Source organism: Kogia breviceps, chromosome 10 (genome assembly GCF_026419965.1).
Source record: "Kogia breviceps isolate mKogBre1 chromosome 10, mKogBre1 haplotype 1, whole genome shotgun sequence".
Lineage (NCBI taxonomy): Eukaryota > Metazoa > Chordata > Mammalia > Artiodactyla > Physeteridae > Kogia > Kogia breviceps.
The window spans coordinates 104,341,164-104,368,770 of NC_081319.1; the positions used below are offsets into that span (position 1 = coordinate 104,341,164).

At 51.8% G+C, this 27,607-nt stretch overlaps 1 protein-coding gene across 3 annotated transcripts in view; it reads right to left on the bottom strand.

The window, feature by feature from the left end:
* Nucleotides 1–1,431: 1,431 nt before the first annotated feature.
* Nucleotides 1,432–27,607, bottom strand: part of CDYL (chromodomain Y like) — a 146,329-nt gene continuing 120,153 nt past the window's right edge. For all 3 annotated transcript variants that reach the window (XM_067006822.1, XM_059078025.2, XM_067006823.1), the window contains 5 exons: nucleotides 10,873–11,129; nucleotides 9,049–9,221; nucleotides 7,150–7,360; nucleotides 3,872–4,015; nucleotides 1,432–3,074 (listed from right to left, as the gene is read on the bottom strand). In XM_067006822.1, the coding sequence (XP_066862923.1) occupies nucleotides 2,916–3,074; nucleotides 3,872–4,015; nucleotides 7,150–7,360; nucleotides 9,049–9,221; nucleotides 10,873–11,115 (930 nt within the window). In that variant the 5' untranslated portion in view covers nucleotides 11,116–11,129 and the 3' untranslated portion in view covers nucleotides 1,432–2,915. The remainder of the gene's footprint in view (nucleotides 3,075–3,871; nucleotides 4,016–7,149; nucleotides 7,361–9,048; nucleotides 9,222–10,872; nucleotides 11,130–27,607) is intronic.

The window sequence follows — 27,607 nt, forward strand, 5'->3', positions numbered from 1 at the left end:
TGGTGGACTGGTCCAGCTTCTGCAGATGCAGAATAGTTTGTAGACCATCAACGTTCTGGGGTAGGTCCAGCCTCTGCTTGAAAAAGCCCTAAATCCCGAGCTGCCAAGCAGCCTCAACCAACGCCCCCCGACCCCCCGCCCACTTCCACGCACAGGGCACAGACTGGACTGGATTCTCCAGGCCGCCCTCCTGCGCATCCCCACTCCAGGCACAGAAGAGCCAAGCTACTTGTCCTGGGCCAAACACCCTAGATGCTTGAGTCTCGGCCCTGAGGTGCTGATTTAAATGGTTTTGTGGGCATCCAGGGTTTTCCAGGCTCTCCAGAGGATTCTAATATGCAACAAAGCCTGGCAACCACTGCTTTGCACTACCCGTGGCCGGTTTTTATCTCAGGTTGATTTTGGTGAGTCAGGGTGCTGAGGGAGGAGCGCTGGCGTCTGGAGAGCATTTGCTGCTCCTGGGGGCCAGCGCACTCCCAGGCTGTGTGATGGCGAGCAGGGCCTTTGGCCCCTCTGAGCCTGTTTCCTCACGTATAAAGCTAAACAAGTGGGCTTCCCTGGTGGCGCAGTGGTTAAGAATCTGCCTGCCGACGCAGGGGCCACGGGTTCGAGCCCTGGTCTGGGAGGATCCCACGTGCCGCGGAGCAACCAAGCCCGTGCGCCACAACTACTGAGTCTGCTCTCTAGAGCCCGCGAGCCACAACTACTGAGCCCGTGTGCCTAGAGCCCATGCTCTGCAACGAGAGGCCACCGCGATGAGGCCCACACACTGCAATGAAGACCCAATGCAGCTAAAAATAAATAAGATAAATTTATTAAAAAAAAAATCTAAACACGTGCATGCAACGTCACAGATTCATGATGTCACTCAAGTTCTGGGCTTTACTCCAGGGCCTAAAGGCACTTGGAGGACTGTTTCATCTGCCTGGAGCCTCTCCCTTACCGCGTAGGGCAGGGCCCCCTTGGCATGTTCTCGAGGCCACCAGAGGGGCTGATCGGACCGGGCTTTGGGGGAAGCAGATGAGGCGGCGACAGACCCAGCGGACAAGAGCCCTGTGGCCCCCACTATCCCTCTTTTGTGACGTGTGTCACTACTTGGTAGACGCCAGTTCTCTAACACAGTTTCCTTCACCCTTTGTCCGTGTTAGTGTAAAAGCCAAGTGAAGGACGAGCAGGTGGGAGCCCCTGGCCCCAGCCCTCCGCTCTGGGCTCCTGCTGGGCCCAGAGGCTTTCCCCCTCTTCCCAGCTCTGGCCGAGAGGGGCCGTGGGGTGGCCCTAGCCAGCTGCCCTCCACCTGCTTCTGGTTACATTGTGGGCGTGGGTTTCCGTTAAACTGTCAAATGTGATATGCCCGTGTGTATATTTCACACAAAATGCAAACGTCTCATGAGGAGCTTCAGAAGTGAAGAATTATCAGAGAAACATTTCAAATGTGTTAAGAAATATTAGTTTTATTTAACCAGTTTTCACAGCTGAATATTTATTCTATAAAAACTTTACAGATTGTACAGTTTATATATAGTTCAAACTACTGAACGAAAAAAGTAGGTCCCACAGATGCAAAAATACTGCACCAGCCAATCCATGGTAAAGGCAGATTTACACGCTGTACAGCTCTCCACGAGGCCGGGAGGTGGTCGGTTCTAAGTATAAACTTCAAAACTGTACAAAAATAAGGTTTTGATTTTATTTCATTCTTCATACATTCAATATGATTGCAAGCTCAGAAGCCTACCGAATGATAGGCGTCTGGAATCAGGAATCGGTCCCCACTCCTGGAGGGAATGCGGACGTCTATTTACACAGGGCACTCTCGGACAGCATCCTGTACTTGGTATATTGTGTAGACATGAAAGCAGAGACTAAGAACATTAAACGTTGATATAAGGTAGTTCTTTCTCTTAAAAAGGAGTTTCTGCATTTAATAGTGTGCCAAAAGAATTTTAACTTATTAAATAAAATATATTCTAAGTGAACCTAAAAATTACACTTTATAAACATAAAAATACTTTATTTTTGGTGTAATACATCAATCATATCTGCAAATAGAAAACCAAAACTGTATATAAAGTAGTTCTCACCCAGCAACAAGAAGCACTTATATAGTTATTTTTTCAAATGGGTCAGAAAAACTAATTATAAACCCCCTATAACTTAGAGATCATACTTAGCTATTCAGTCATTCGCTAACACTGCAAAACAAGCTTTCCCCTAGAGAGAGAGAGAGAGAGGTTTCTTCCTGTTAACTGGGTAAGAATCGGACATATTTAAGAAAGAGGGCAGAACCAACTGATTTCTCAGCGTGAATCCTAGGCGTGTGTTAGTCTGGGGGTATATTCATCAGAAATTTAATCAGAAATACTTATCCTAAAAGAATAAGTCTTCCTTTCGATTGAGAATTTTCTATCTCTGAGGTTTTGTACCTTCCTGGAGACAAGGGCATGCCTTGGATCTTTCCGTATTTCTATTTGGGGGTGGGGGGTGGGGGCGAGGAGGGCTAACACCTCTTTAGATTCTGTTTTCTAGAAGGAAAAAACAAGGAAAACAAACATTATTCCAGACTTTTCTGACACCCAAACCAGGAAAACACACTTCTTTTTTATACAGTACTAGCCAAAGATAACAAAAAGTAGAGCCTCAAAGAGCAGCCCAGAGCTCACAATTATACTTTTATACTCGTGTGTGTATTAAGTATAAAATAATGTTTGGACAAAGGAGCTGTGTCGTTATATCTATTTTAAAGTTACAGTACTTAAAAACTCCTTGGTAATAAATAGCTTGGCTGTTTCAAGTCCTGCTTCCAAGCGTGAGCTCCGCGTGAACCTGCTTCAGGCTGTGAGGGTGGGTCCGCGCCCCGGGGAGCCCCAGCCGGCCTGCGCGATGCGACTCCAGGGTCGTCTGGGGCAGCCCGGCCGTCAGAACTCATCGATCTTCCTCTGCAGGTACTTGAGCATGGAGTCCATGCCCTGGGCCGAGCCCCAGATCTTCTTCAGCGCCTCGCACTCCCGTTCGTTGGCCTGCTCCAGCTCCAGCTTCATGTTGCAGCGCACCAGGGCCTTGGATTCCTCGAGCACCTGCGCCAGACAAGGAGCTGTGAGTTAGCGGGGACTGTGGCTGCAAGTGCTGGCTCCTCGCTGCCCCCAAGCTTACGGAGGCAGTTAGCCAACCTGGTACGAAGGTGACCAAACATCTCACGATACGTGTCAGGCCCGGTATAGGTATAATGTGTATCTCATTCACTGTGGATACTGGAACAAATTCTCCACTTCAAAGGGCTGTTAAGCTAATTCACAGCTGGGCTGTGCTCCTCTCCACGCCCTGGCCCTGCCCCGGCAGTGCGACCGGCCTTGGGCCTGAGCTGCGGCTGCGGGGACCCTGTCCATGCCTGTGATCCTCACTGAGAAGGCCCGCCCCGGGAGTTTTCTAACCGGAATTTAATTGCGTTAACAAGTTGTCAGATGCCTGGGACAGCTTAGATGGGAGTTGTGTCAGTTAATATGAAATAACATTTCACCCTGTGATTTGCTAAATGCAATTTTCTTAGAAGACTGTTACCCAGCACACTTATTAAACAAAAACCAAAGTCCACTGAGGGAGAAATAAATAATGCGGTTGTACAAACGGGCTTTGGAAACCGTAAAGAACTTTAGAAACGTTGCATTTTGCAGACACTCTTAACTGACAGACTCTCGGCTTGAACCGCACTCCTTGGCTCCCGGTATCTGCAGAGGGAGGGCAAGGTCAGCAGAGGCCCGAGCCCGGCCTCCGGCGTCGCACGTGGAGGCAGCCGTGGGTGCCCCCCTGTGCGCGCCCTGCAGGGAAAGGTCGCGGTGAGAGCACTGACACGCGGAAGAGAAGGAACTGGACGTACGACTGGGTTACAGGAGGCGAGCTCCTTAATGCGGACCATGACTTCCTGGGTGAAGGTCCCGGGCCAGAACACCTGGGAGACCAGGCCTTTGCCGCACGCCTCCTGCGCCGTCAGCTTCCGTCCGCTGAGCAGCATTTCATTCGCCTGGAAGGAAGAAGAGAGGATGGCGCGTGAGACGCGGGAGGTCGCGGCAGGGAGGACACAGCCCGAAAACTCAGCCCCTGAAAGTTCAGACTGTGTGCAGGTCAGACACGGGAGGTGCCGTCAACAGGGGAAGGACCTACCGGCTGGCGAGGTTTCAAGAAGATGTAGAAGTCTTATTTTATGACATAGAACAGAATCACCTGGACAGAGCCAAGGAATCTAAATTGAAGCAGGTCTCTCCGCTATAGATCTGAAGTTATTGGCCTGTCCCTCCCCGCCTGCCACCACCCAGCGCCGGCCATTCCCACGGGTGAACTCATTCCACACACAAACCGGTTTCCCAGGCAACGGAGGCGTAAGCGAGGCTAATGGCGATTTGTGGTCTTAGGGATTCGCACCAGGCACAGAACTGCTACACAACGTTTTCTATGTCAGAGAGGCCAACGGGTGACTCTGCTCAGTACACAGAGCAAGGTTCCAAGGGCAGCGAGGTTTCTGCTGCGGGGTAACTTGGCAGCCACGCTTAACATCCACACGGGAAAAATAAACTCTGCAGGACCCGGGCGACCACTTAAGTCTGCTTAAGAGGGTCTGACCACAGTTACTTCATAGGACATGATGGAAGGAGTTCACATCTGCAGATGTTAAAATCAATTTCATATACACACGTTTAAAAAAAACTTGGTCCTGGACTTAGGTCACTTTTCAGGTCTCAACAGAACATGTATGGGTTTTATCTCATTCGAACGACAGGCTCGGATGCTGCAATAAGGAGAAAGGAGAGAATCTATCTGACAAAGAAACCTCACTCTATTCTGTGACAATTTCCTCTCCGTAGTTTATCCTGAAGACTGATGGTCATGAAGACGATTTGTCCACGAGCTTCTAGGCTCCGGTAAGACATACTGTTTTCCAAAAGAGGTAAAACCCTTGTGATGAAAGGCCCTGCTGTTACTGAGACGTCTCAGCTGACAGACCCGTGCATCTCCTGGAAACCACCGGTGGGGCTGGAAAGCAGATGCCCGCGGATCTACTGGCCTTTCAGCGTAGGGCGGGGAGCCGGGTCCCGTTTCCTAGCTCGTGTTTCTACGCACTCCACTGCATACGGTGCAGACAAGACGACAAGCTGGTCACTGAGCGTGGAACACGTTCTCAAGACCGACTTGACCGCCCCCCTCCCCCGGGGCTGAGCTCGGATGGAGGACGTGGACGCGGCCGCCGCGGGCCCCGGGCCGTCTGGAGTGGGAGCGATGGGGCGGGCGTACTTCAGCCCTGCACCGTCACTTCCCTGAACATCGTTTTCGGCCACGTGGGGGTCACTTACTGCTCCCCCCAGCCCGTCTCTCCTTCCCTCTTCTGCCCTCTCAGGCCTGGGGGCCGTGAGGGCCAGTCGCGAGCTATGCTTGCTGCCTGGCTTTCTTCACGGGAACAGGCTCGCCCCTACCTGCTGTCCCGGGAGCGCCTGGCCCTCCGCGGCCTTCCTGCCCCCCGCGGCGGGGTGCACTGGCCCGCAGGGGAAGCGCGGCGCCTGGCTGTACGCGGCTCCCCAGGGCAGGCCTGGTTAGGGGGAGCGTCCACCACGTGAACCGAGTGGCTGGTGCACCCACGGACCGGGGCAGCGGCTCAGGCCTGGGCGGGCACAGGGCCTAGCAGGATGGCCACTGAGGGCGGCAGGGGGTGGCTAGAGGGCTACAGCAGGAAGGGAGATGGGGGGGGGGCGAGACCAGATGTGGCCACAGGGCCTGCGGCTTGTCCCATGTAACTCCTCCTCTTTTACATTTCTTGAAACCCTTTAAACGTTCTGTTTGGGAGTGAGCTTAGACTTACGGAGAGATGATAAAAGCAGCACGGCGAGCTCCTGGGGCCCGTCCCCCAGCCTTCCCTCACGGTCACACCTTACGGACGCCTCGCGATGTGACCAAAACCAGAAAATTACCAGCAACACGGCGCTCTTACGACTGAGCCACGAACCCTCTGCCGATCTGGCCCGCTTTCCCGCCGACGTCCTTCCTCTGACCCAGGCCCCCGCCCCGAGCCCTCAGGCCCCCTCCGGGCCGCGAGGGGTCCTCGGCCTTTCGGCGAGTCGCCCGACGGGCCCGCTGGAGGGCGCGGCGCGGCGTGTGCGGGCGGTGCCTGCCGCCAGGGCTGCTCCAGCGTTACCCGGGTGCCCAGGACGCCTACTTCTCTCAACTGCAGTTACTCTTTTTCCACCGTCAACGACGAGCGGATGCGAACATCCTTCTCCTCGTCAGCTGGTGGCCCACGTCCGAGGCAGGCACCTGCCTCGTCCTCCTCTGCGTCTCCCCCAGGAAAGGGGGGAGTCCTGCACCCAGGCGCGCGGCCCCGCACACGGGCAGGAGGAGGTGGAGCCCACGGGACAAGGGCGACGGCTGGACACGGCTGTGCCGCCCGGATCTGGCTGCCCGGCCGCTGGAGACACCGCAGCCCGAGCTCAGCGACGACGGACACAGCAGCCGGCCACTCCAGCCCGTGGCGGGGCGCGTGTCCCAGGCCACAGGTGCCCCAGAGCTCCCGCGGCCGCGTGCCTGCGCCCCCCTCAGCGCCTGCGCCTGCAGCCCCAGCCCGGGACCCCAGCCCGTGCCCGATTACGGCTCAAGGAGTGAGGAACACAACGTGAACTTTCTACAAACCACAAGCTGCAACGCAAACACAAACTCTCGTTACTGGTGGACTCGACAGCTAAGAAGTAACCCCGCAATCCTGTGGGAAAGGCCCTCTCATCCTAAGCAGCTTTGCTCCTTTATGCTTTCCCTTAAAAGTGCAGCTTTCAGGTTATTAGGTCAAGAACCTGTAGATTGCAAACTCTGGTTCGTTTGGGTCACAAACTGGGTGTTTACTACTCGTGGGTATCGGTGTTAATTACGCAGAGACAGAGATTCCTCATGGCAGGAGGGCCTCTTCCATAAACAGTCTATGAACCAAACCATGAAAACCTTCCAGGAGCTCCTGAATTGAGTGTGATTTCATGATTTAAGAACGAGAACTGAATTACAAGTGCATTTGATGCAAAGTCCCCCCAGAATGACACCTTGTATATATTTAGAAAAACACTAACCAAACTAGACTTCTTCAGGAAGTTTTCTAAGATGATTTTTTTAAGAAGAGGTACTCACAGATGCTCCTCCCATGATCTTGGGAAACATCACGGTGGAACAGCCATCGGGACTCTGTCCGAAGGTAGTGTAGGGTGTCTGGAACCAAGCCTTTTCATTGGCCCAAACCACGTCACACAGAGGCAGTATGGACGCTCCGAGGCCAATGGCTGGGCCGTTTACGGCTACAATAATAGGCTTCTTAAACTGAATGAAAGTATTCACGAAGTTTCTAAAATGGAAAATAAATGGGGGAATTACTCAAAACACTGCATATTTGAGCAACAGAAAAATCTACTTCTATGGAATTCAATACACCAAGATGTGAACTCTGTGGGCATCGCCGTGACTTGGAATTCGCTGATGGCCTTCTCCCCGCGGCCGGGGGCCCTGGGTTTATGTACCGTGTGCTGCAAAGGCTTAACGGTGCCTTGGACGCCAGGCCAGGGTGGCTGTCGCCGCAGGACCTGTGTGAAGTCTGCGGGAACAACACAGCGGAAGGTGCTCTTGGCTTGGGCTCCAGGGCCAGCCTGTCTTCCCCTGACGGCAGGAGGAGCCCAGGAACCACGGAGCTCTCCCGGAGGAGACCTGGCCTGGGGTCACTGCGGTAGCCTGTGCTGGGCAGGGACGCGGGGCCCGGGGTCAGGAACCCCAGGTCTGGACTTGGTCTGTGATTTCAGACAGCTCACTGATTAACTGGAAACACAGATATTTCCTGAGTTTACACAGAACGAGATGGCATGAGTTGGGGGACGGAGGGATGAGAAGCTCACAGGCTCGTGTGAGACGTGAGACCCGACAAGAGCATCACACGGCCCGGACACAGGCCTGCACAGCTTCTCCTGCCGCGAGCTGGGGAGACGGCCAAGCAGGCCTCCCGGGACCCAGAGGGTGTGGTTCTCACATGGCCCAGCCGACACCACTGGGACCTGCTGGAGGGTCAGGCTGGGAAGGCGGGCTGCTCTGCTCTTCGGTTCAGGGCCAGATGGTGCACCTCCCGCCCCCGCACTGGAAGCTAACTATGCTCCGAGGTCGCGTCTTGTGAAGAAAAGGACAAACCCGCCCAAAATGAACACAAGACGATGCCTTGAAGACCAGCTACGTTCTAGATCAGAAGTCCAGGACTCCAGGTTCTAAACCTCACGACCCCCCCAGCTTTAGGGCCAACAATACCCGCCTGGGTGCCGTTCCCCACAATTCAGCCAGTTAAAAATAAGGCGGATCGGTTCAGATCGTCCCTGAAAGTCACAACTTAGCATCGAGTCGCCCCTCCTCCCCAAATACTGACGCGAAGCGTCGAGAGAGAGAGAGAGAGAGAGAGAGAGAGAGAGAGAGAGAGAGAGAGTGAGTGTGTGTGTGTGATATGCACATCTGAAAATGTTTGAAAAAGGTTGGGGAAGACATACAAACAGTGGATGCCTCACAGGGGGTGAAAGAAAGGGAACTCCGTGTATCTGTGTCATCTAGTTTTATGTGTAGCTGGAACTCAGGATGAACTCGTGTGTACTGCTTGTACTGAAAAAACCTTCTCATGTGATGTTACGGAACTAGCGTGTCATAAAGTCCAGCCGATTTATTTTAGAGTCAAGCAAACGGTAAGTTACCACGTGAAAAAGAGAGTGTCTTTATTCCAGGGCTGGCGGCAGAGCACACGGGGCGTGGACGGCCGAAACCCCGGCCACGTGCTACCCTGCACCCTGCCCCTGGAGCGCCCCGCATCGAGCGCGTGCTGGGCTCCAGCCAACCTTGACACGAGTCCTCGGCTCAGGGCAAGAGGCCCACAGCAGAGACAGATCTGACCGACTCTTGCTACCGGCGAGTATCAGGGGAGGAGACGCAGGCCCCCCTCGCAGGCCCGTCCAGACCCGCCCCACGGGGCCCGGGCCGCGCCGGCGTTCGCGGCGGACCAGGTGTGCGTACCTGATGGCCTCGGCCATCTTCGTGCTCTCTCTCTTCCGGTCGTCCGTCAGGCGCCGGATGAAGTAGATGAAGTCAAGGCCGCAGCAGAAGACGCTGCCCACGGCGCTGAGCAGCACCAGCTTGCTGTCGTCGGCGGCGGCCGTGCTCAGGGCGCTCTGCACCTCCCGCATCACCTGCAAGGCACCGGCAGTCAACGGGCGCGGAGGCGACGCCGAGAGCGTCTCACTCCCGGGCCACCTCGAGCCGCGCAAAGCGCGTTTACAGCCCGACTGTTGCCTGTATCTACCAAGTAACTCGCAAGCTTCTTGTTTTCTGAAACCAGGGACTGGGAACGATGGGGACAGAGTATCATCACATAACAAATTACGAGCGGAGTGTAACTAGGGAGATGCGTGAATCTGAGTTACTCAACGGTCCAGTCCTTGCGGCTCTCAGTGGGTGAGTTACATATTATATCCCCTTGGCACTTCTACAGTTTGGACAGCAGGTGGCACATGCAACCGGTTCAAACAGACGACTAGTTTGGTTTCATCTGACGCCGGCCTCCGTACTCGGGACAGAAGAGCCCCAAGTTCAGTGCGTAAGGGCACTACAAACAAGCGCGTCGGCACGGAGGCGTTTCACAAGCGCGCGAACCGCTTGCAACGGCCTCCGGGACGGACTCACAGATAACCAACGGCCTAACGACGCACCGGGGACCAGCCCTGGGCCGGTCTGTCCCGTGATCCCGGCCAGACACACTAGCTTTCTGTGGTTTGGTTTCCTCGTCCAGAAAAGGCTTGACCTCGCTGTTCACAAGCAGGAAACAAACAACTACCAGAACTCACAATTTTAGGCATGATACAGTGCAGGTTCAAACACTTCCGATTTTAGATACTTCACAGAACTAAGTTTTCGAGCCTTTGCGAGCAGCAGTCTCCCTCGATCCTGGGAGGCTACCTTGACCTTGACCAGGTACGATCAGTGACAAGTGCGTTCGTACCTTGACCGGGTACGATCAGTGACAAACGCGTTTCTACCTTGACCGGGTACAATCGGTGACAAACGCGTTTCTACCTTGACTGGGTACGATCAGTGACAAGTGCGTTCGTACCTTGACCGGGTACGATCAGTGACAAACGCGTTTGTACCTTGACCGGGTACGATCAGTGACAAACGCGTTTGTACCTTGACCGGGTACGAGCAGTGACAAACGCGTTTGTACCTTGACCGGGTACGAGCAGTGACAAACGCGTTTGTACCTTGACCGGGTACAATCAGTGACAAGTGCGTTCGTACCTTGACCGGGTACGAGCAGTGACAAACGCGTTTGTACCTTGACCGGGTACGATCAGTGACAAATGCGTTTGTACCTTGACCGGGTACAATCAGTGACAGCGGCACCACTGCGGCTCTAAGTTCCACTACGTGAAGCGCTGGGACCGACCGGGAAGGATGGTGAGATATTCGGAAGGCTGGACCTGGGGCTCTTTAATCTTGCCTGAACAGAGAGCTCTGGGACCCGACAAAAGCTACAGGATGGCATGTGCACACGCTTTACACGTGACTTCAGGGAGGCCCTCCGCCCCCTCCACCCCCGACGGATGAAGAGCTCCTCGCCGGGAGGTGGAAGCACAGGGGCACCACCGCCACCTCCCCGTTCACGGCCAGAGCCCCGAGCAGGACGCCGGGCCACGCTGTCCCCACGTGTAACGGGGAGCAGGCCTGCGGCACTGCGCTGGCCTCCACCGTCGGGTGCAAGAGCCCGGGGTGGGGATGGGGGTGAGAAAGGGCGCAGGAGAGCAGGGACCGGAGGCCCCGGGCAGCCCCAGGGGCGGCGCTCACCTCCGGGTTGAGGGAGTTGTTCTCGGACGACTTCGTGGACAGCAGGATGTGGGTGAAGCCGTCCTGCTTCCGGACGACGATGTCCCTGTACCTGTAGGCGCTTTCCGTCTGCCTCACGCTGAAACGCAGCCGCTTGTCGAAGGGCTGGTCTCGTCTGTCGTCGATGAATTTCCTCTTCCCGGCCGTCACGCCCGTGACCGACGTCTGCAGGCTGGTGGTCCCGTTGGCCGTCAGCGCGTCCATGAATGGGGAGGAACCTGCCAGGGGTCCGAGAGCACAGCAGTCGGTGAGGTCCTGCCATCAACTCGCCTTTGAATTAGGGAAAAATGCTTGCGGCAGCCCCAGGATCGACTGTGTTAATTGAGGAAGCCTAAAAAGTAGAACCTTTGGAGAGGCTACTTTGAAAGGCGTTTGTGTGCCTTCCAAGTCTGACGAGGAAATCGCCCTTGCGCTGATCCCGCCTAATAAAACAGAGGTGGGAAGGAACGTGCTGAAAAGAAGCTGCAAAATTTGAGACTTTTGAGGAACGGAACTGAGCTAGAATGGGTCTCATGAAGAGGACGTATTCCAGGCTTGAGAAGTTGAAAGAAAAGTAGAAACTGACTCAACGAAATATCTTATTGTTACAGCCGAGCTACCTGCCGCTTAGCCGAAATTTCTTCTGGATGAAGAGCCATGCATACAGACTCACGAGGCAGCACCCCCGTTTCTGCGGGTCCACCAGCCCCCCCGGGCCACTCCGTCCATGGTCCCAGTTCTACTACATTTTCAAACAGCCTTTTCAATGGCTGGAGACAGCGCGCTCTCCTGCCACCAAGAACGTCCCGCTAATTCTCCCCCCTCTGTCGGCTGCTCTGCGTCAGCCTGGCTGCCGGGCTACCCTCGGCCTTAAAGACACGGCCTTCCGAACTCAGTGTTTCTTATTACGATAAAGTCAAGAGTTGGATTCCTTCTTGGAGTTACCAAGAGATGTCAGGCTAAGGGTTCCAGTGTTAAAGGCAAATGATTATGCTCCTATCGGTGTGAACTGCCTAGATATTATCTAACCCGGTAACGAATGTACAGCGCCTTCGGGTGGAGGAAGAAAGGGAAAGAAATGCAAGGAACTGGATCGGGCTTTACCAATAAAGTGAGCAAGGAGAGAAGTTCTCTGAGGAGAAGAGCAGGATGAGTCATGAGTCAGAAATATTTCCTGCAAAAAAGCGAAAGAAGATAAGCTGCAGCCGCTGGAGAAGACTTGTGAACGGATGTTTAGAGAAGTCAGATCATCTCCCTGGTTAAACAGGTCGACTTGCCTTCTGTTAGCAGAACTACTTCGGAGGGTTTTAGCATTCAAAATAAATTCATTTTGGGGAAAATCTGGGCGAGGTTCTAACACATATATGGTACAAGACTCTGGGACTATAAAAAGGTACATGGTAAAAGGCCTCCCCCACCAGCCCACGACCCACTGCCCTCCATAGCCACTGCGTCTGGTTTCCAGGTGTCTTACAGAGTGTACCCTACGTGTATATCAGCAAATAGGAATTTAAATGCTTCTCCCTCACCCGCCTTTAACAAACACAAAAGGTGGCATATTAGACAGCGTTTCGGATTTCTGTCATGCATTTTACCAGCAATTTTTTGATACTACAAATGGTGCTGCAACGCATAACCGTGGCTTCTGTTGTCCCTTCCAACGTGCTGGCCAACCTGCAGGGTAAGTTTCTAAAGGATCTGTAATGGGAAGAGCATCGGATCAGCTGTTACCGGTGAGACAGGGCACTGCCCAATCTTTCTGAGGAAGCCAGCAAGGATCCTTTGTTTCTTTTACCTTCAGCCTCTCCTCCACCAGGTCCCCGCACGCTCCCGTCTGTGCACAGACGTTCTCCAACCTCTCCCGCCCTCTGCACCCTGAGCTGCTCTTCCTGGCGCCGCCCTCTCCTCACGCCCGTCACGGCCTCGCCTGGGCTGTCCTTGCTGTCCCCACTCCTCCCTCTCTGCCTACCGTTCCTCCACCCATCTGCCCTGAGCTGGAGTCCACGCGAACGGACAACTTCCCGGGTGCAGGGAGGAACGGGCCACGGATGAGGCTGAACCACTGAGCCTGGTGCCCAGAGACGGGGCATCTGCAGGGGGGTGTCACAGGGAAATGTGGCTTTCTCCAGTTACTGCTGAAGTGAAGAGTGAAGGGGCTCGTGGTAAGCCGAGTGGGCGTCCAGAAATGACAGCTGAGCTGCGAAGTAGGGGCAGTGACGGGGAGAGGGCGCAGCGAGCCCGTCTGGGTGCGGGGAGGGCCCCGCGCAGCGCCAGGAGGCAGCCCCGGGCTGCCCACGGGGAGGGAGAGGTGCCACGCGACGAGGCGGTGTCAACAGTGGCGTATGTGCCACAGAGAGAAGGAGGGGAATGGAGAGGTCACGGGGCGGGGGTGGGGTGGGGAACGAGAGGCCACTATTAAACCCGGGAAGTCGTCTCACTGGAGGGCAGAAGCCGGAACGCAGGATTCAATGTACGACAGACAAAAACTGTTATGCAAAAACCATAAGCGTCCAAACCGAGAATCTGCTAAAATGCAGTTTTAAGGACCCCAGAAGAACAGCTGCAGGTGAGCGGGACTGCTATTTACGTGACAGACAGTGATGGTTCCCCTGCCTAAGAGGAGGTCCCATCAGGAATAAGCCGACGCAGAGGCAGGCAGGGAGGCCACCCGCCCCGGGTGGAGGGGGCGGGCGAGGAAGGGCGCCCCGGCACTTTCCGGAGGAGCAGGGTCTCGCGGAGGCGCTTGCTGGTGCGTTTGGATCTTGATGTTACCAACCCTGAGTGAGTTAACAGGTGCTGTGTCAAAGCAGCAAGAATGACCCTGGTGACACGGGGAAGCCTTCTGCGTGCTGGGTGCCCGCCGTCCACCAGGGCAAAGCCGCTGGCCTCGGATCAGCCCTTGCACCCCGACCTGCTCCTGCTTCGCAGGGTAAAGCCACACGTTCCTCAGCTCGCCAGGAATCTCCCTGGTGGCTTCCTTCCACAAAAGCAGGGCTTCTAGGCTATGGGTCCATGTAGCCTTGATACTTGATACGTGAGCTCTGGAAAAAGCTCAACATATTGAGGCAGCGAGTCCCCCGGAGCCTCCGCGGTTCTGCAAATTTAGCCGGGGATTTCTGCTGGGTCGTGCAGACCAGCACTGCTGACTTGGGCCTTCACGCCCCTGTGAGAGCTCCGCTGGCTCTGGGTGCCATCTCGGGCCCTGCTCATCGCAGAGCCTGTGATCTTGCCGGTGGCTCAACCCCCAACCCCAATACGACCCCCGGGACCCTCTGTTACCCACCTGTAGGACCCCGTTCGGGTGGAGAAGTGCGCACAGCAGGACCGGCCTCAGACTCGCAGGCGCCGGCACTGGGCCACGTCCCTCGTGGCGCACGCGCCCGTCCAGGTCTGTGCTCCCCAGGGCCTCTGGGCTCCCGCTTCCCTCCGCCTAGAACATTCTGGCCTTACAGCTCCTGACGGCTGCCCGTTGCTTCTCATCTGAGCAGCAGCTCCTGGGGAAGCCCCGGTGCCCAGGCCGGCGGCCCTCCCGTCAGTATCCGCGCAGCCCCAGTCTGCTTCCCTAGCCGTGCCCCTCAGCCCAGCTCATTCTGTCTCACCTGACTTTTACTTACGCTCCATGGCTGGACGTCACCACGCTCCTGAGAGCAGGGTCCCCGTCTGTCTCATTCACTGCCGCACCCCCGGTGCTCGGAACACGCGGTCGCCACTGACCAAGCAGATGAGGGGCGGGGACCCCAACGCCCCTTCAGCCCAGCCCCCTGCACTCAGAGGAAGCGGCCTGCAGCCCACCCAGCCTCGTGACAATCGGGGGCAGGACTGCCACACCTCAGAGCAGAAGCCACTGCTAAGGACTCAACTAAAAGGCAAACACTGAGATTCAGGAAAAGGCATCCTCCCCGATGGAAACTATCGTGCGACACACAGTGTGACCCAGGCTCTGAGGGAAACACAGGAGGCGAAAGCTACGAGGAACCGGAGTGAAATCCAGCTAGGAAAAACTCACTCAGTCTCTCTCCCGAAAAACGGTTTTCTTTTAAAACATTCTAAGAGCAAAAGAGATCCCCTCAGGGCCCTCCCTGGTGGCGCAGTGGTTGAGAATCCGCCTGCCGACGCGGGGGGACACGGGTTCGATCCCTGGTCCGGGAAGATCCCACATGCTGCGGAGCCACTAAGCCCGTGCGCCACAACTACTGAGCCCACGTGCCGCAACTACTGAAGCCCGCGTGCCTAGAGCCCGTGCTCTGCAACAAGAGAAGCCACCGCACCACAATGAAGAGGAGCCCCCGCTCGCCACAACTGGAGAAAGCCCGTGCGCAGCAACGAAGACCCAATGAAGCCAACAACAAAAAAAAGAAAGACACCCTCAAACGTGTACTGCTAAGCTGTTAAAATTCACTGCTTCAAAAGGGACTTCCCTGGTGGCGCACTGGTTAAGGCTCTGCGCTCCCAATGCAGGGGACGCGGGTTCGATTCCCGGTCAGGGATCTAGATCCCACATGCCTGCCGCCACTAAGAGTTTGCATGCTGCAACTAAGGAGCCTGTGAGCCGCAACTAAGACCCGGTGCAACCAAATAAATAAATAAATTTTTAAAATTCACTGCTTCGAAAAGCATGTCTCTAACGTGAAATGTGCTTCCAACCATGATAGAGAAACGGTGTCTGGACTTCCTCACTGGCCAGGGAGACCCAGAAAACAGAACAAACCACCACATGACCATTTCAGACACCAGACAACAGGCAGGGCACGACCGTGCTGCCAGCATGAAGGGGGCAGGTGAGCCCCACGACCCTCTGGGTCTTCTGCCTGGAGGCGACTTCCACGCTGTGGGGAAATGCTGACCTGGGAACGCAGACTGAAGGTGAGGGGGCCCAGGAGGCTGGAAGAAGAAAAGGACCTAGGCCTCCTGGATGTTCACGGCCATTACTTTCTTTAGTCTAAAGTTAGAGAGCAAGCACTACAGTGTCTACAGAATTGTCAGCCCTCCTTTATGGAGTCGAACATTTCAAAATGCTGTTATCCACACTCACGGAACCTCATCCTATTTAATAATATGAAAGCCTACCATTTTATTCAGATTATATACTCTGCAAACTGAATCCATTAACAGAAAACTTTTCAAATGAACATGGAACTAAAGGTAGGCTTTAAACATTAGCATCCCTTGTTTCCATAACACATTCGATGACTCCTTTGTAAATCATTATAAAAGTCTCTGCTGCAACTCCTTCAGTTACGGTTCCCTGTCCATGGGGATCCCCGGATTCAAAGTTTATAGGCTCTCACTCTTGGCTGTCTTCATAAGAGACAGTAACATATCATCAGTGCTCCTGTGATGCTTTGCTCCAACACGGCTGACATATCAGGGACAATCTGAGCACCTGTGCCCGCAGCGCCCACCGTGAGAAAGCTTGGGCTGTGCTTCTGGGCCCCAACCTGGACTTGGTCCTCCCCCTTCACCCCCGCTGAGCCCTCTGGACGCTCGCCACCTCGGGCTGTTAAGAGGTGACTCCCCAGAGCACGAGGGCACCCAGCACTGCCTCTGACACTTGGGATACACCTGACCCAATAAATAAGCCTGAGATTCGAGCCCCTGGCACCCGGTCAGCATGCCTCCTGCTTTCTCAGCAGCATCAGCAGGCTGATGCTGATGGTGGCACCAGTCCCTCGCTGGCTGGTGCCACCTGGGGAGGCGGGTGGCTGGAGGGGAGAGCAGGCTGCCGGGTCCCTGTCCCGACTCTCGGCTGGAGACCCGCGGGGGTGGGAGCGGGCAGGCACAGACCCGTGGTCACTGTCCTGCACGCTCACATCACGTCCAGCCCCTGGCCCCCCCCGCCCTGGCTTCCTCCATCCGCCCGCTTTCCAGTCTTTCACCGCTAGCTTGACCTCCATCAGCCTCACTGCTTCTCTGCCTCCTAGTTTTGACGACACACTGGCTGTGACCAAGGCCACAACCACAAGAGCTCTCCTCAAACCTTTTATGAAAGCATTTTCCCTACAAAACAAGAACCAACACACACACACACACACACACACACACACACACACACACACACACACACACAAAACCCAACTTAAATAAAAACGCATCAGGTGAATAAGCAAGATTTTCCATAGTCGGGTCTCTTTCGTGTCTCTGACGTCCCCTCTTGGGGATCAATCAGGTACCACCATCTGCTCCGGGATCCAGGCAGGACCACCTGCCCCCCAGCTTCCCAAGGTGAGCCGGAGCCTCACTGAGCCAGGGCCACGGCGCCCTGCTCCACAACTTTGTACCGAGTGGCCACTGGCACAGAATCTGCACTGGGGAAAACACACGGCGAACAACTCACTCTTTAAAGAGCAGAAGAATGCCTAAGGATGGAGGATGTATAAAAGCCATTTTGGTGCATGAAGCACACACAGAATTCCTTGACACGACGAAACAGCTCATGAATGCTAGAAATGTATTGAAGGCAGATGAATGGAAAACAGTGAAATGAATTAGTTAACAAATCTAAGAGTACCTAGAATTAGGAAGCATTCTGAAAACTGACCGAAAGGACACAAGCTATGATTTCTTCAATTGAAATTATTTTGTTAAATAACTAAGTTTCCAGAGGGAACCAATCTAGGAATATTAAGTATGAAAAAGCAATGAGGAGATTAAAAAAGAAAAATAACATTTTGAGATAAAAGTGGCAATTAATGAGACTATGTAATTTTAAATAAAGTTTAGCTAATTAATTATAATTTCCTAAAACCTATATAAGATCAGCCCAATTAAACCAAAGATTATGAACCAAGAGGTATACAGTAGTGTAACACCTGACATGACAAGTGCAATGAATGTTCTGCTGTCCAAGATTCTCAAACCGACTCACAACAGCATCACTGAGCAGCTTAAAAACAAATGCTCCTGGGGCCACATCCTCAGCCACCTGGGGTTTCTAGGAGGGGAGCGGGGCCCCTCCCACGTGACTCTGTTGCACACCGACAGATGTGGCACTGCTGTCTGAACGGGAAGCTCAGGACTCCCGCAGGGAAAAGCTTAGGTCAGAGGACCAAGACCCGGTCAGCAGGGGCAGTTCCTCCCAAGCAGAGGAGGTACTTAAAGTCCACACGACTGAAACAGACAAATAAGGAAATGAAAAGAAGAGAAAGAATACGTGATACAAGAAGTGACGGAACTGGAGAGATGACAGGCAGATGCTAGAACAGTCAGTTAGGGTATCAGAAACGCAGAGAAACTTGAAATACTCAAAGACAGTCAACACGACTGCTTTTCTCCATTAACAAATTTAGCGAGCGAGTCAAAGGAGACAGCAGGGACTTCGCTGGTGGCGCAGCGGTTAAGACCCCGAGCTCCCAATGCAGGGGACTGGGGTTCGATCCCTGGTCGGGAAACTAGATCCCACACGCATGCCGCAACTAAGGAGCCCACGTGCCGCAACTGAGACCCGGCGCGGCCAAATAAACAAATATTTGGGGTGGGGGGCGCGGGGAAGAAAGGAGACAGCAAAGGCTCAAGGTCTGGGAACCTGCAGGGAGTCTGGAAGTTGAGATGGATGAGATCACACCGCTGATCTTCTTAAGAGCTGCATTAGAGGACACAGGCCCACACGTTCAGCGCTAAGTAGCCCAATGGTTGTGTCTGTAATTTTTGTAACTGTTTGCGGTTAATATCATTAAGGAGAGGAAATACTTCCACACCTCCCCTCAGAAGGGCTTCCCACTCAGTGACAACTCTTCCTCACGTTTCCCCTTATTCTTCCCCAAAGCAAGGGGGTAGGTGCCGGCGAGCAATCGTACTAGTTTCTGAGGAGGCGATCAGGGGTCGGGACGTGGAGGCCACGGCAGGACGATGGACACCCCGGGCGCGTCGGCACGCGGGGTCCCGGCGTCTCACTGAATCTGTTCCACGAGACGAAAGCCCTCGTGGGGTCATGGAGCCCCCATCCAGCAGGCCAGGGGGCCGCTTGCAGCTCCCCTCCCCACCTGCCTGTGCCATGAAAACAAACCACAGAGCTACCTGTCACCTCGTGACTCCTGCCGCCAGGCCAGGCGTGGGGAAGGGGCAGACTAACACCCCCGAAACGGCTTCAGCTTAGCTTTGCTTCACACACACACACGCGTGTATTTTGCGGGGGGAACAGAAGTCCTGGATAAAATATTAGCCAACAGAACTGGGAACATAATTTTTACCATAATTTTTATTATGGTAAGAAACCGCATAAAACGTTTGCCATTTTAACCGATTCTAAGTGTCCAGTTCAGTGGTGTTAAGCATATCCATACAGCTGTGCAAACATCACCGCGTCCGTGCACAGAGCCTTCCACCTTCCGGCCTGCAACGCTGAACCCATTAAACACCAACCCCTCGTTCTCCTGACAGCCCCCCTCCTACCTTCTGTGTCCGTGAATTTGATTACTCTAGGGACCTCGTGTAAGTAGAATCACATGACGCCTGTCCTTCTGTGTCTGGTTTATTTCACTCAGCGCGAGGTCCATCCGCGTTGTCTATGTAGCCTGTGTAAGAGCGTCATTCTTTTCTAAAGGTGAATAATATTCCAATAGTTTTAAAAAAAACCCACATTTTGTTTATCCATTCATTCTCCAATGGACATTCGGGTTGTTTCCACCTTTTGGGTGTTGGGAATAATGCTGTATGGGCGTTCGTATTCATACGAGCGTACAAATACCTCAGTCCCTACATTCAATTCTTTGGATATACACCTAGAAGTGGGATTGGTAATTCTATGGATTATATACAAATCTGTACACATACACGTCTGTGTCTGTTGATATAGAAAGGGATCATATGGTAATTCTAGGTTTAATTTTTTGAAGTTATATTTAGTATTTTCCCAAATTAGCCAGAATGTGTTTAATTAGAAATTATAATCAAACTCTTGGAGAAGATCTGAATCATGGACTGGTCTGTGATTACTTCCATTTTCTTGCTAAATTTCTTTGGTTTTCCTGGGATAGGGAAGCAGAGGAGACAAGTGTTGGATGAGTTAATACAATCCAGACGAACTGCACAAGGATTTGTAGCTGATTCCGAGGCTCTTAGTCTAGAGGTAAAATCTTCATCAAACACATTATTTGTTTCTCTTTTTATTGCTGGGAATCACTTTCTCCTGGCCAGTCTTGCAGCTTGAAGATACACGTGAGGCCACATGCTTCCCCAACGGTAGGATCCAGGCCTCGCCAAGCCTGTGTCTTCAGTCCTGAGAACTAGCCTTGTTTTGTTTTGTTTTGTTTTTTTGCGGGGGGGCTGTGTCTCGTGGCATGCAGGATCCTATTTCCCTGACCCGGGATCGAACTCGTGCCCCCTGCAGTGGAAGCACTGCAGAGTCCCAACCACTGGACAGCCAGGGAATTCTCCAGCCTGCTTTTACTCAGTTTCCTGATGACATTTTGACAGGAGGAGAGTAAAAGGAACTTGAAGATTTTTGTTCTTTGGAATAAACACACTCCAATTAGCAATGTCACCATAAACTATGCAAACGTCTACAATGAGTTCAAGGCACCACCAGAAACCACTGAGAGTCCTTGCCTGTGTTTTGAAGTTTCCTGGTACAAAGGTCGTTCCTCCACAGCCCCATCATGTATATAAGAGCCCTCTGTCAGCTCCAAGAGTTGAGCTGAGCTCCTCAGAAAGCACTAATCCCTAAGGGGATTTGGATTCCTAGATCCAGAAAAGCACAGGAGTCCCCAGTAGACTAAAGGAAATTTAAGCATCATCTTTACTGAGTTCAACCGAAAAGGCAGTAAAGCAGTTGCAAAGCTATTGGCACCAACAATTCAGAATCAAAGTTAGGAACACGGAGGAAATGGAAACCCTTACAAGTGAAGTGTATTCTTTGAAGAGGTTAATGGAAAACTTTCAAGTGTGATTCAAGCTTTAATTATAGGTGCAAATTCAAGCTATTAAGTTTAGTTTTACTTATGACAAACTAAAATAAAAAATGAAAAATTACTAGCAATATAAATCCTATCATTCCAAATAAGCATATGAGGATTAAGTTCCCAGAGTAAATCCAATAAGACAGGTAGTGCTTTAAATGTGGTGCATTTTATTTCCTCATTAACAGCCTTGAAACTAAGTCAAATATTGGAGAGAAAAAAACCTAACAAAATCCTTTATACTATGTCACTTTAAATACAAAAAAAAAGGATCAGAAAATGATCAGACCCACATTCCTCTTTAGTGCTGAGAAGGATTAACAGCAAAAAAATATATATATATAAGAAGGATAACAATAACTACCTACATGGTATGATTCCTCAGCAGTGGAATCTTATTATTCATCATATCTACAGAAATTTTATCTCCCGCAAAAATGATTCTACCTTATTTGACATTGGACTGAATTCTCTCAACATTTTCCCTTTTCTTTTTTAAAGTAATTTTATTTAATTAATTGTTTATTTTTTTGGCTGTGTTGGGTCTTCCTTGCTACGCACAGGCTTTCTCTAGTTGCGGCGAGTGGGGGCTACTCTTCGTTGCGGCGCGCGGGCTTCTCATTGTGGTGGCTTCTCTTGTTGCAGAGCACGGGCTCTAGGCGCGCAGGCTTCAGTAGTTGTAGCACGTGGGCTCAGTAGCTGTGGCTCGTGGGCTCTAGGGTGTGTGGGCTTCAGCAGTTGTGGTGCGCGGGCTCAGCAGTTGTGGTGCCTGGGGTTAGTTGCTCTGTGTCATGTGGGATCTTCCCGGACTGGGGAACAAACCCAACCCCCTGCATTGGCAGGCAGATTCTTAACCACTGCACCACCAGGGAAGTCCCTCAACACTTTTCTTTATAATGCTTATTTTGACTTTTAGAGCCAACCGGTTTTTGCAACTATTGCTTTAGTGAGAGAACTAATCAATTACAATCTGATCTCGCCATTTCATTTTAACAGAGCGTGCCCAATAATTTCAAGTCCTACATATTACAGGAAGACATGCTTGTGGTTAGATACAGGTAGAGTACAACCAAACTTCTCCTGCAAATAAAATTAATTCACAGTCTATATTTATTGTGTTTAGTATAGTCTAGGCTAAAACGTTCAAGGGCTAATTTCCTAGCGCTGGTGCAGGGGCGCCTCGCAGAGTGCAAGACTTCAAACCCCGCCTTGGGACGCACACATTATCACCCAGAGTAAGGGTAAGTTCAAGGTGTTTGCTGATGTTCACAGTGAGGTCTTCTTCAGCCTTCTGTCTGTAACGTCAACAGCAACAGGCCGGGGATGAGAACCTGTCATCTATACTTTTCATCTTTTCCACGTGCTCCCCGCATAGTGTCTTACGTATTCAAACGTCAGAGTACAGCAGAGGAGGGTACTCTTAACTTCTGCACGTGAACGGTCATCGTAAAGCAGCCCTCCTTTCCACCCCTCGCCTCATCTCTAAATGAGCAATAGCTTAGACCAGAACAGCACCTGTGTTCATTTTAGCTGTGCTCTCAAATGCTATCGTGACTCTCTAGGTTCGTGGCTCCGCATCAGTGTGTGTTCCAGACGCTGATGGGCAGGAGAGACCAGTAAAAGCCCTGAAGGCGAGTCGGCTGGAAACACCACCATTCGCCCTGGACGAGACGAAGCCGAGGTGACGGCACCGCAGGCAAAGGGAGGTCCTGTAGCCGGTCACTAAAAGCAGAACACAGACTGAGTTCTGGCTTTCTGGAGGCCAGAGCAAGGCTGGAAACCCCAGTAAAAGAAGACTCTACATAAAGAAAACACTTACAGCTTAAGAGGACAACCTGGCACTTCTAGGGATGCACGAGAAGCTACTCCCTGAGGGTCTCTGAAAGACCAAGAGACCCCCGCACACAGACACTCAGCCTCCCCGAACCAGAGGCAACAAAAACCAATAAAGGCCAAGGACAACACACGCAGAACAGACTGCAAACTCGGCGGGGTCCCCCAAGTGCGTAAAAGGGACGGCTTTCCTAACGTTTCCCCACCCACAGACTTTTTCCTCCCTAAACGAAGTCTAACATGGAGCCTACAACGCAGAGCTGATCAAAGCAGAGGTGCCCGGTGGGGAGGGGTGGGGGGGCGCGCACTGGCCCCTCACCAGCCCCCAGACCAGCCTGGTGCAGAGGTGGGGCTGGACCTCCATCCAGACAGCCCGCCCAGCAGACGGAGAAACACCAAGCTTCCTTGCATTTAGGAAGCACCATAAGAAAATGAGAATAAATGATTTCATTTTAAAAGGAAACAGGCTGTGAGGACTTGAGAGACGCCTCTGTCCTCAGAGCTCAGCCGCTGGCCTAGAATAGAATGAACCGCCCAGAGGAAGGTGAGGTCAGACTGGCTGCGGAGCAGAGGCTGGCCTGGGGAAAAGAGACGGCCCCCTAGAGCTTGTCACCCGCCCTTCCAGACACGCTGTAAGTGGACTTAAAGTTAGTTTTCAGACCATGAGAGCAAGCTCAGACTCTAACCCAGAGAGAACTTCCAGGAGCTGCTCTAAGCGTTTGTGATATGCTCACTCAGAATTACGTTTAGTTCTTTTTTTTTTTTTTTTTTTGGCGGCACGTGGGCCTCTCACCGTTGTAGCCTCTCCCGCTGCGGAGCACAGGCTCCGGACGCGCAGGCGCAGCGGCCACGGCTCACGGGCCCAGCCGCTCCGCGGCACGTGGGATCCTCCCGGACCGGGGCTCGAACCCGTGTCCCCTGCATCGGCGGGCGGGCTCTCAACCGCTGCGCCACCAGGGAAGCCCATGTTTAGTTCTTTCTGGTCAAGATTTCTTTATCTCATGACTACTTAAAGGAAATTTACTCACAGGAACATAGAATAGCTTTAAAGTTCAAAATATCTGGTGTGAAGAATCACCTCCTCAGAGAAAAGTACGCAGTTTGTACTAAAAAGGCAGTGACTCCAAACACGTTTGTGGTTTTATTTTCTCAATCGAATTTAAAATTAAGGTCCACACATTGGAAATTTGAAGCAATCAAGTTAAGCATTCTAATATTAAGAGAAACACACGAGACTGATTTCCAAAATAGCAAAACCCCTAACAGCAGGCCCACACGAAGTGTGTCCTCTTGAGAGCAAAGTGGTAAAATGCTTTCTGGAAGGCAGTTTGACAACTTGTATCAAAAACATTAAAACCTCTGATGAATCCAAATCTAGGAATTAATCTTAGAAAAGTAATCACAGAAATCCAGTAGAATTTGACCAAATGGAAGTTCTTCAAAAAGAAGTCGGGAGTTTGCTGTAATTAAGGACGCTGTGATTATGCCCCATGACACGGAAGGGTACACCTGACCTACGAGGAACCAGGCCTGGCACACGGAACAGGGAGGTGTGTTCTTACACGCCCCATGCAGAGCCCATGGAGCATCTTCCTGACCTCTCACCTCCTGAGCCCTTGCCTGGTCCCCCAGCTACAAGGACGATCTGCTCTTCACCCTCTTCCCACTCTGGACGCAGTGGTTCAGCTGCCGGGCCTCGGTGCTGCAGTGAACACACGCTTCTACGCCTGAGCAGGAGCTGACCGTCCCGGGAGGGTCAGTGGGCCACGGGGCTGGCGGTACAAAGCCAAACACGGCCCGGCTCGGGCTCACCGCGGACGGGGCCATCCGCGGACCTTGCTCTAAGAAAGCACACCAGACCCGGCTCCCGTTAAGCACCAACTCTGCAAACACTGTGTTCTATTATAAACAAAAGCCAACGGGGAAAACAGATCAGCAGCTCAGAATGCAGAACGACCTGTCCACGGCTGAAAGGCTGGCTAAAGAGCTGGACAAACTACACAATGGCAACTTTTCCTGAGCTCATCAGAGACTTGAGGTTGTAACTGGCAACCACATACACGGAAATCCTAGGAAAGACAGGCCTGTCTGTGGAAAGGTGGGGTGCGTGGGCTGCGTCACTTGTGGCGGGGGAAAGGCAGGGCCTCTGGAAATGAGTGAGAAGCCATCAGCCGAAACTCTCAAGAACTGCTGAAGGCTGAGCGTGAGCTCGCGTGACAGTACAGAAGCTCATTCGTGAGACAGACCCAGGCGAAGCGGGAGGTCAGACCCAGCCTCGCTCACGGCAACGCAGGCACAGAGCAAGGGGTCTGCCACCCCCAGGGGAAAGGTATGGAGACTGACCCGCCTGCCCTGACCTCTCAGGCTTCTGGAGAGGGGCAGCAAACCCTGTGGGCCCTTAGACCTGAGGGAAGGAGAGTGTGGGGAGAAAACCCCTTTTTACCCCTTGGGTAGGAGAAAGAATCCTGAGAAAGCTCCACCCGCAAGGCTGAGGCACATGGGGCCCAAGACGGAGGTGGACAGGAACCAAGAACACCCTGACCCCACTCCCCTTGCATCTTCCCCACTTCCCATGACCCCAGCCTAGAAAAGAACTGACTAAAGAATCACCAGCGGTCTCTACTCCTAGGGGAGGGGCAACAGCATGTGAGAGAGGTCCTCTCTGACTCAGGCATGGGGACAGCTGAAAGCTGGTGGCAGAGCACAAACACCGAGAACAACCTTCCAGTAACCACAGCAAAGGAAAAGCCAAACCCAGCTCAACCGCTGACTAGCATGACTCAACCTCCGACGCTAGTTGCCTGAGAAAAACCATGCCCGTTTCTAGGCACAAATATTACTTTTCTTAGACTCTCCTGTTTCATACAAGATGTCTGGCAGTCAATCCAAAATTATGAAATACAGAAAGATCAAGAAAATAAAACACAACTCATTGTCAAGAAACAAGGCAATCAACAGAATGAGACTCAGAGATGACCCAGTAACAATACTATCATATAGGGACATCACAATAACTATGACACATGTAAAAGGAGCTAATAGAAAAGGTGAACCACTTGCATTACTAGATGGGGCATTTTAGCAAAGACCCAGAAACTATGAAAAGTCAAATGTTAAAGCTAGAAATAACAAAAAACTCTGGGGAGGGGAAGAATCTGATTTCTAGAGTTGCCACATTTTTCTAAAAAGTACTGTTTTCCATAACTACAACAAATCAGAGGACATGCAAAGACACAAGAAGGAATGACCCACACGTGGGGGAAAAAGGAGTCAACAAAAACTGTCACTGAGGAGGCCCAGACAATAATGCAATTACTACAGTCTTCAATCAGCTATTTCAAATATGTTCAAGAATTAAAGGAAATAATGTCACAAGAACTAAAGCGAAGTATGAGAACAAGGCCTCACCAAATCACATCAGTAGAAATAGACTAGTTAAAGAAACAGAAGTCTCTGAGTTGAAATGTGTAATAACTGAGATGGAAAATTCCCGACAGCAGTTCAACAGCAGACTTGGACTGGCAAAAGAAACAATCACCCAACATGAAGATAAGTCAATTGAAGTTATCTAGCCTGAGGAACAGAGAAGGGAGAAAAAAAAAAAAAAGTAAAACAGAACTTCAGAGACCTCTGGGACACCCTTAAGAACACCAGCACACAGTATGGGAGTCCCAAAAGGAGAGGAGATAAAGGGAGAAGAATATTTGAAGAAATAATGACCAAAAACTTCCAAAATTTGATGGACAACATTAATCCGCATATCCAAGAAACTCAAGGAACTCCAAACAAAATAAATTTAAAGAGATCCTCATGTAGGCACATCATAAGCAAAATGCTGACAGCCAAAGACAAAGAGAAGCTTGAAAGCAGCAAGAAGAACCAACACACCATGTTCCAGGACCCTTGATAAGATTAACAGCTTATTTCTCAGCAGAAACCATGGAGGTGAGAAGGCAGTGGAATGAAATATTTAAAGTGCTAAAAGAAAGACTATCAACCAAGAATTCTGTATCTAGCATAACTATCCCTTGACACTGAAGGAGAAATTAAGACATTCCCAAGTCAAACAAACAAAAAACCAGAGAATCAGTGGCAAGTTGACTTACTTTACAATAAATACTAAAGAGAGTCCTTTAGGCTAAAATGAGAGGACACATTAGACAGTAACTTAAATCCACATGAAGAAATAAAAAACACTGGTAAATGTAAGTACACAGTTAATTATAAACAACAGAGTAAATGTATTTTGCTTCACAATTCCTTTCTCTTGTCTGTGATTTTAAAAGACAACTATGGGGCTTCCCTGGTGGCGCAGTGGTTGAGAATCCGCCTGCCGATGCAGGGGACGCGGGTTCGTGCCCCGGTCCGGGAGGATCCCACATGCTGCGGAGCGGCTGGGCCCGTGAGCCATGGCCGCTGAGCCTGCGCGTCCGCGACCTGTGCTCCGCAGCGGGAGAGGTCACAGCAGTGAGAGGCCCCTGTACCACACACATACACAAAAAGACAACTATGCAATGCAATAATTATAAATCTGTGTTGATGAGTATATGAAACAAAATGATTGACTGTGTATGACAATAACTGCACAAAGGGGGGAGGGAATAAAGTTACATAAGAGCAAATTACATAATACTGAACTTAACATTTTCATAGATTAAAATGTGACTTGTAATCCCTGGGACAACAACTAAGAGCTAAAATTATATAGCAAAAGAAACAACAAAGGAATTACAACGGAACATTAGGAAATACCTATCTAACATGAATGACAGAAGGCAGTAACAGAGTAATGGGGTGGGGTGGGGAGGGATAAGGTATCAGTGATTTTACAAACACTCCGTTTAAAAGGCAGAGGTGCACAGACAGAACAAAAAGACCTGGTTCAACTCTATGTTGTCTGTAAGAGAAACACTCTGGATACAAAGATACAAACAGGGTGAAAGTAAAAGATCAGAAAAGATAGACGGTTCATAAAACCACAATCAAAAGAG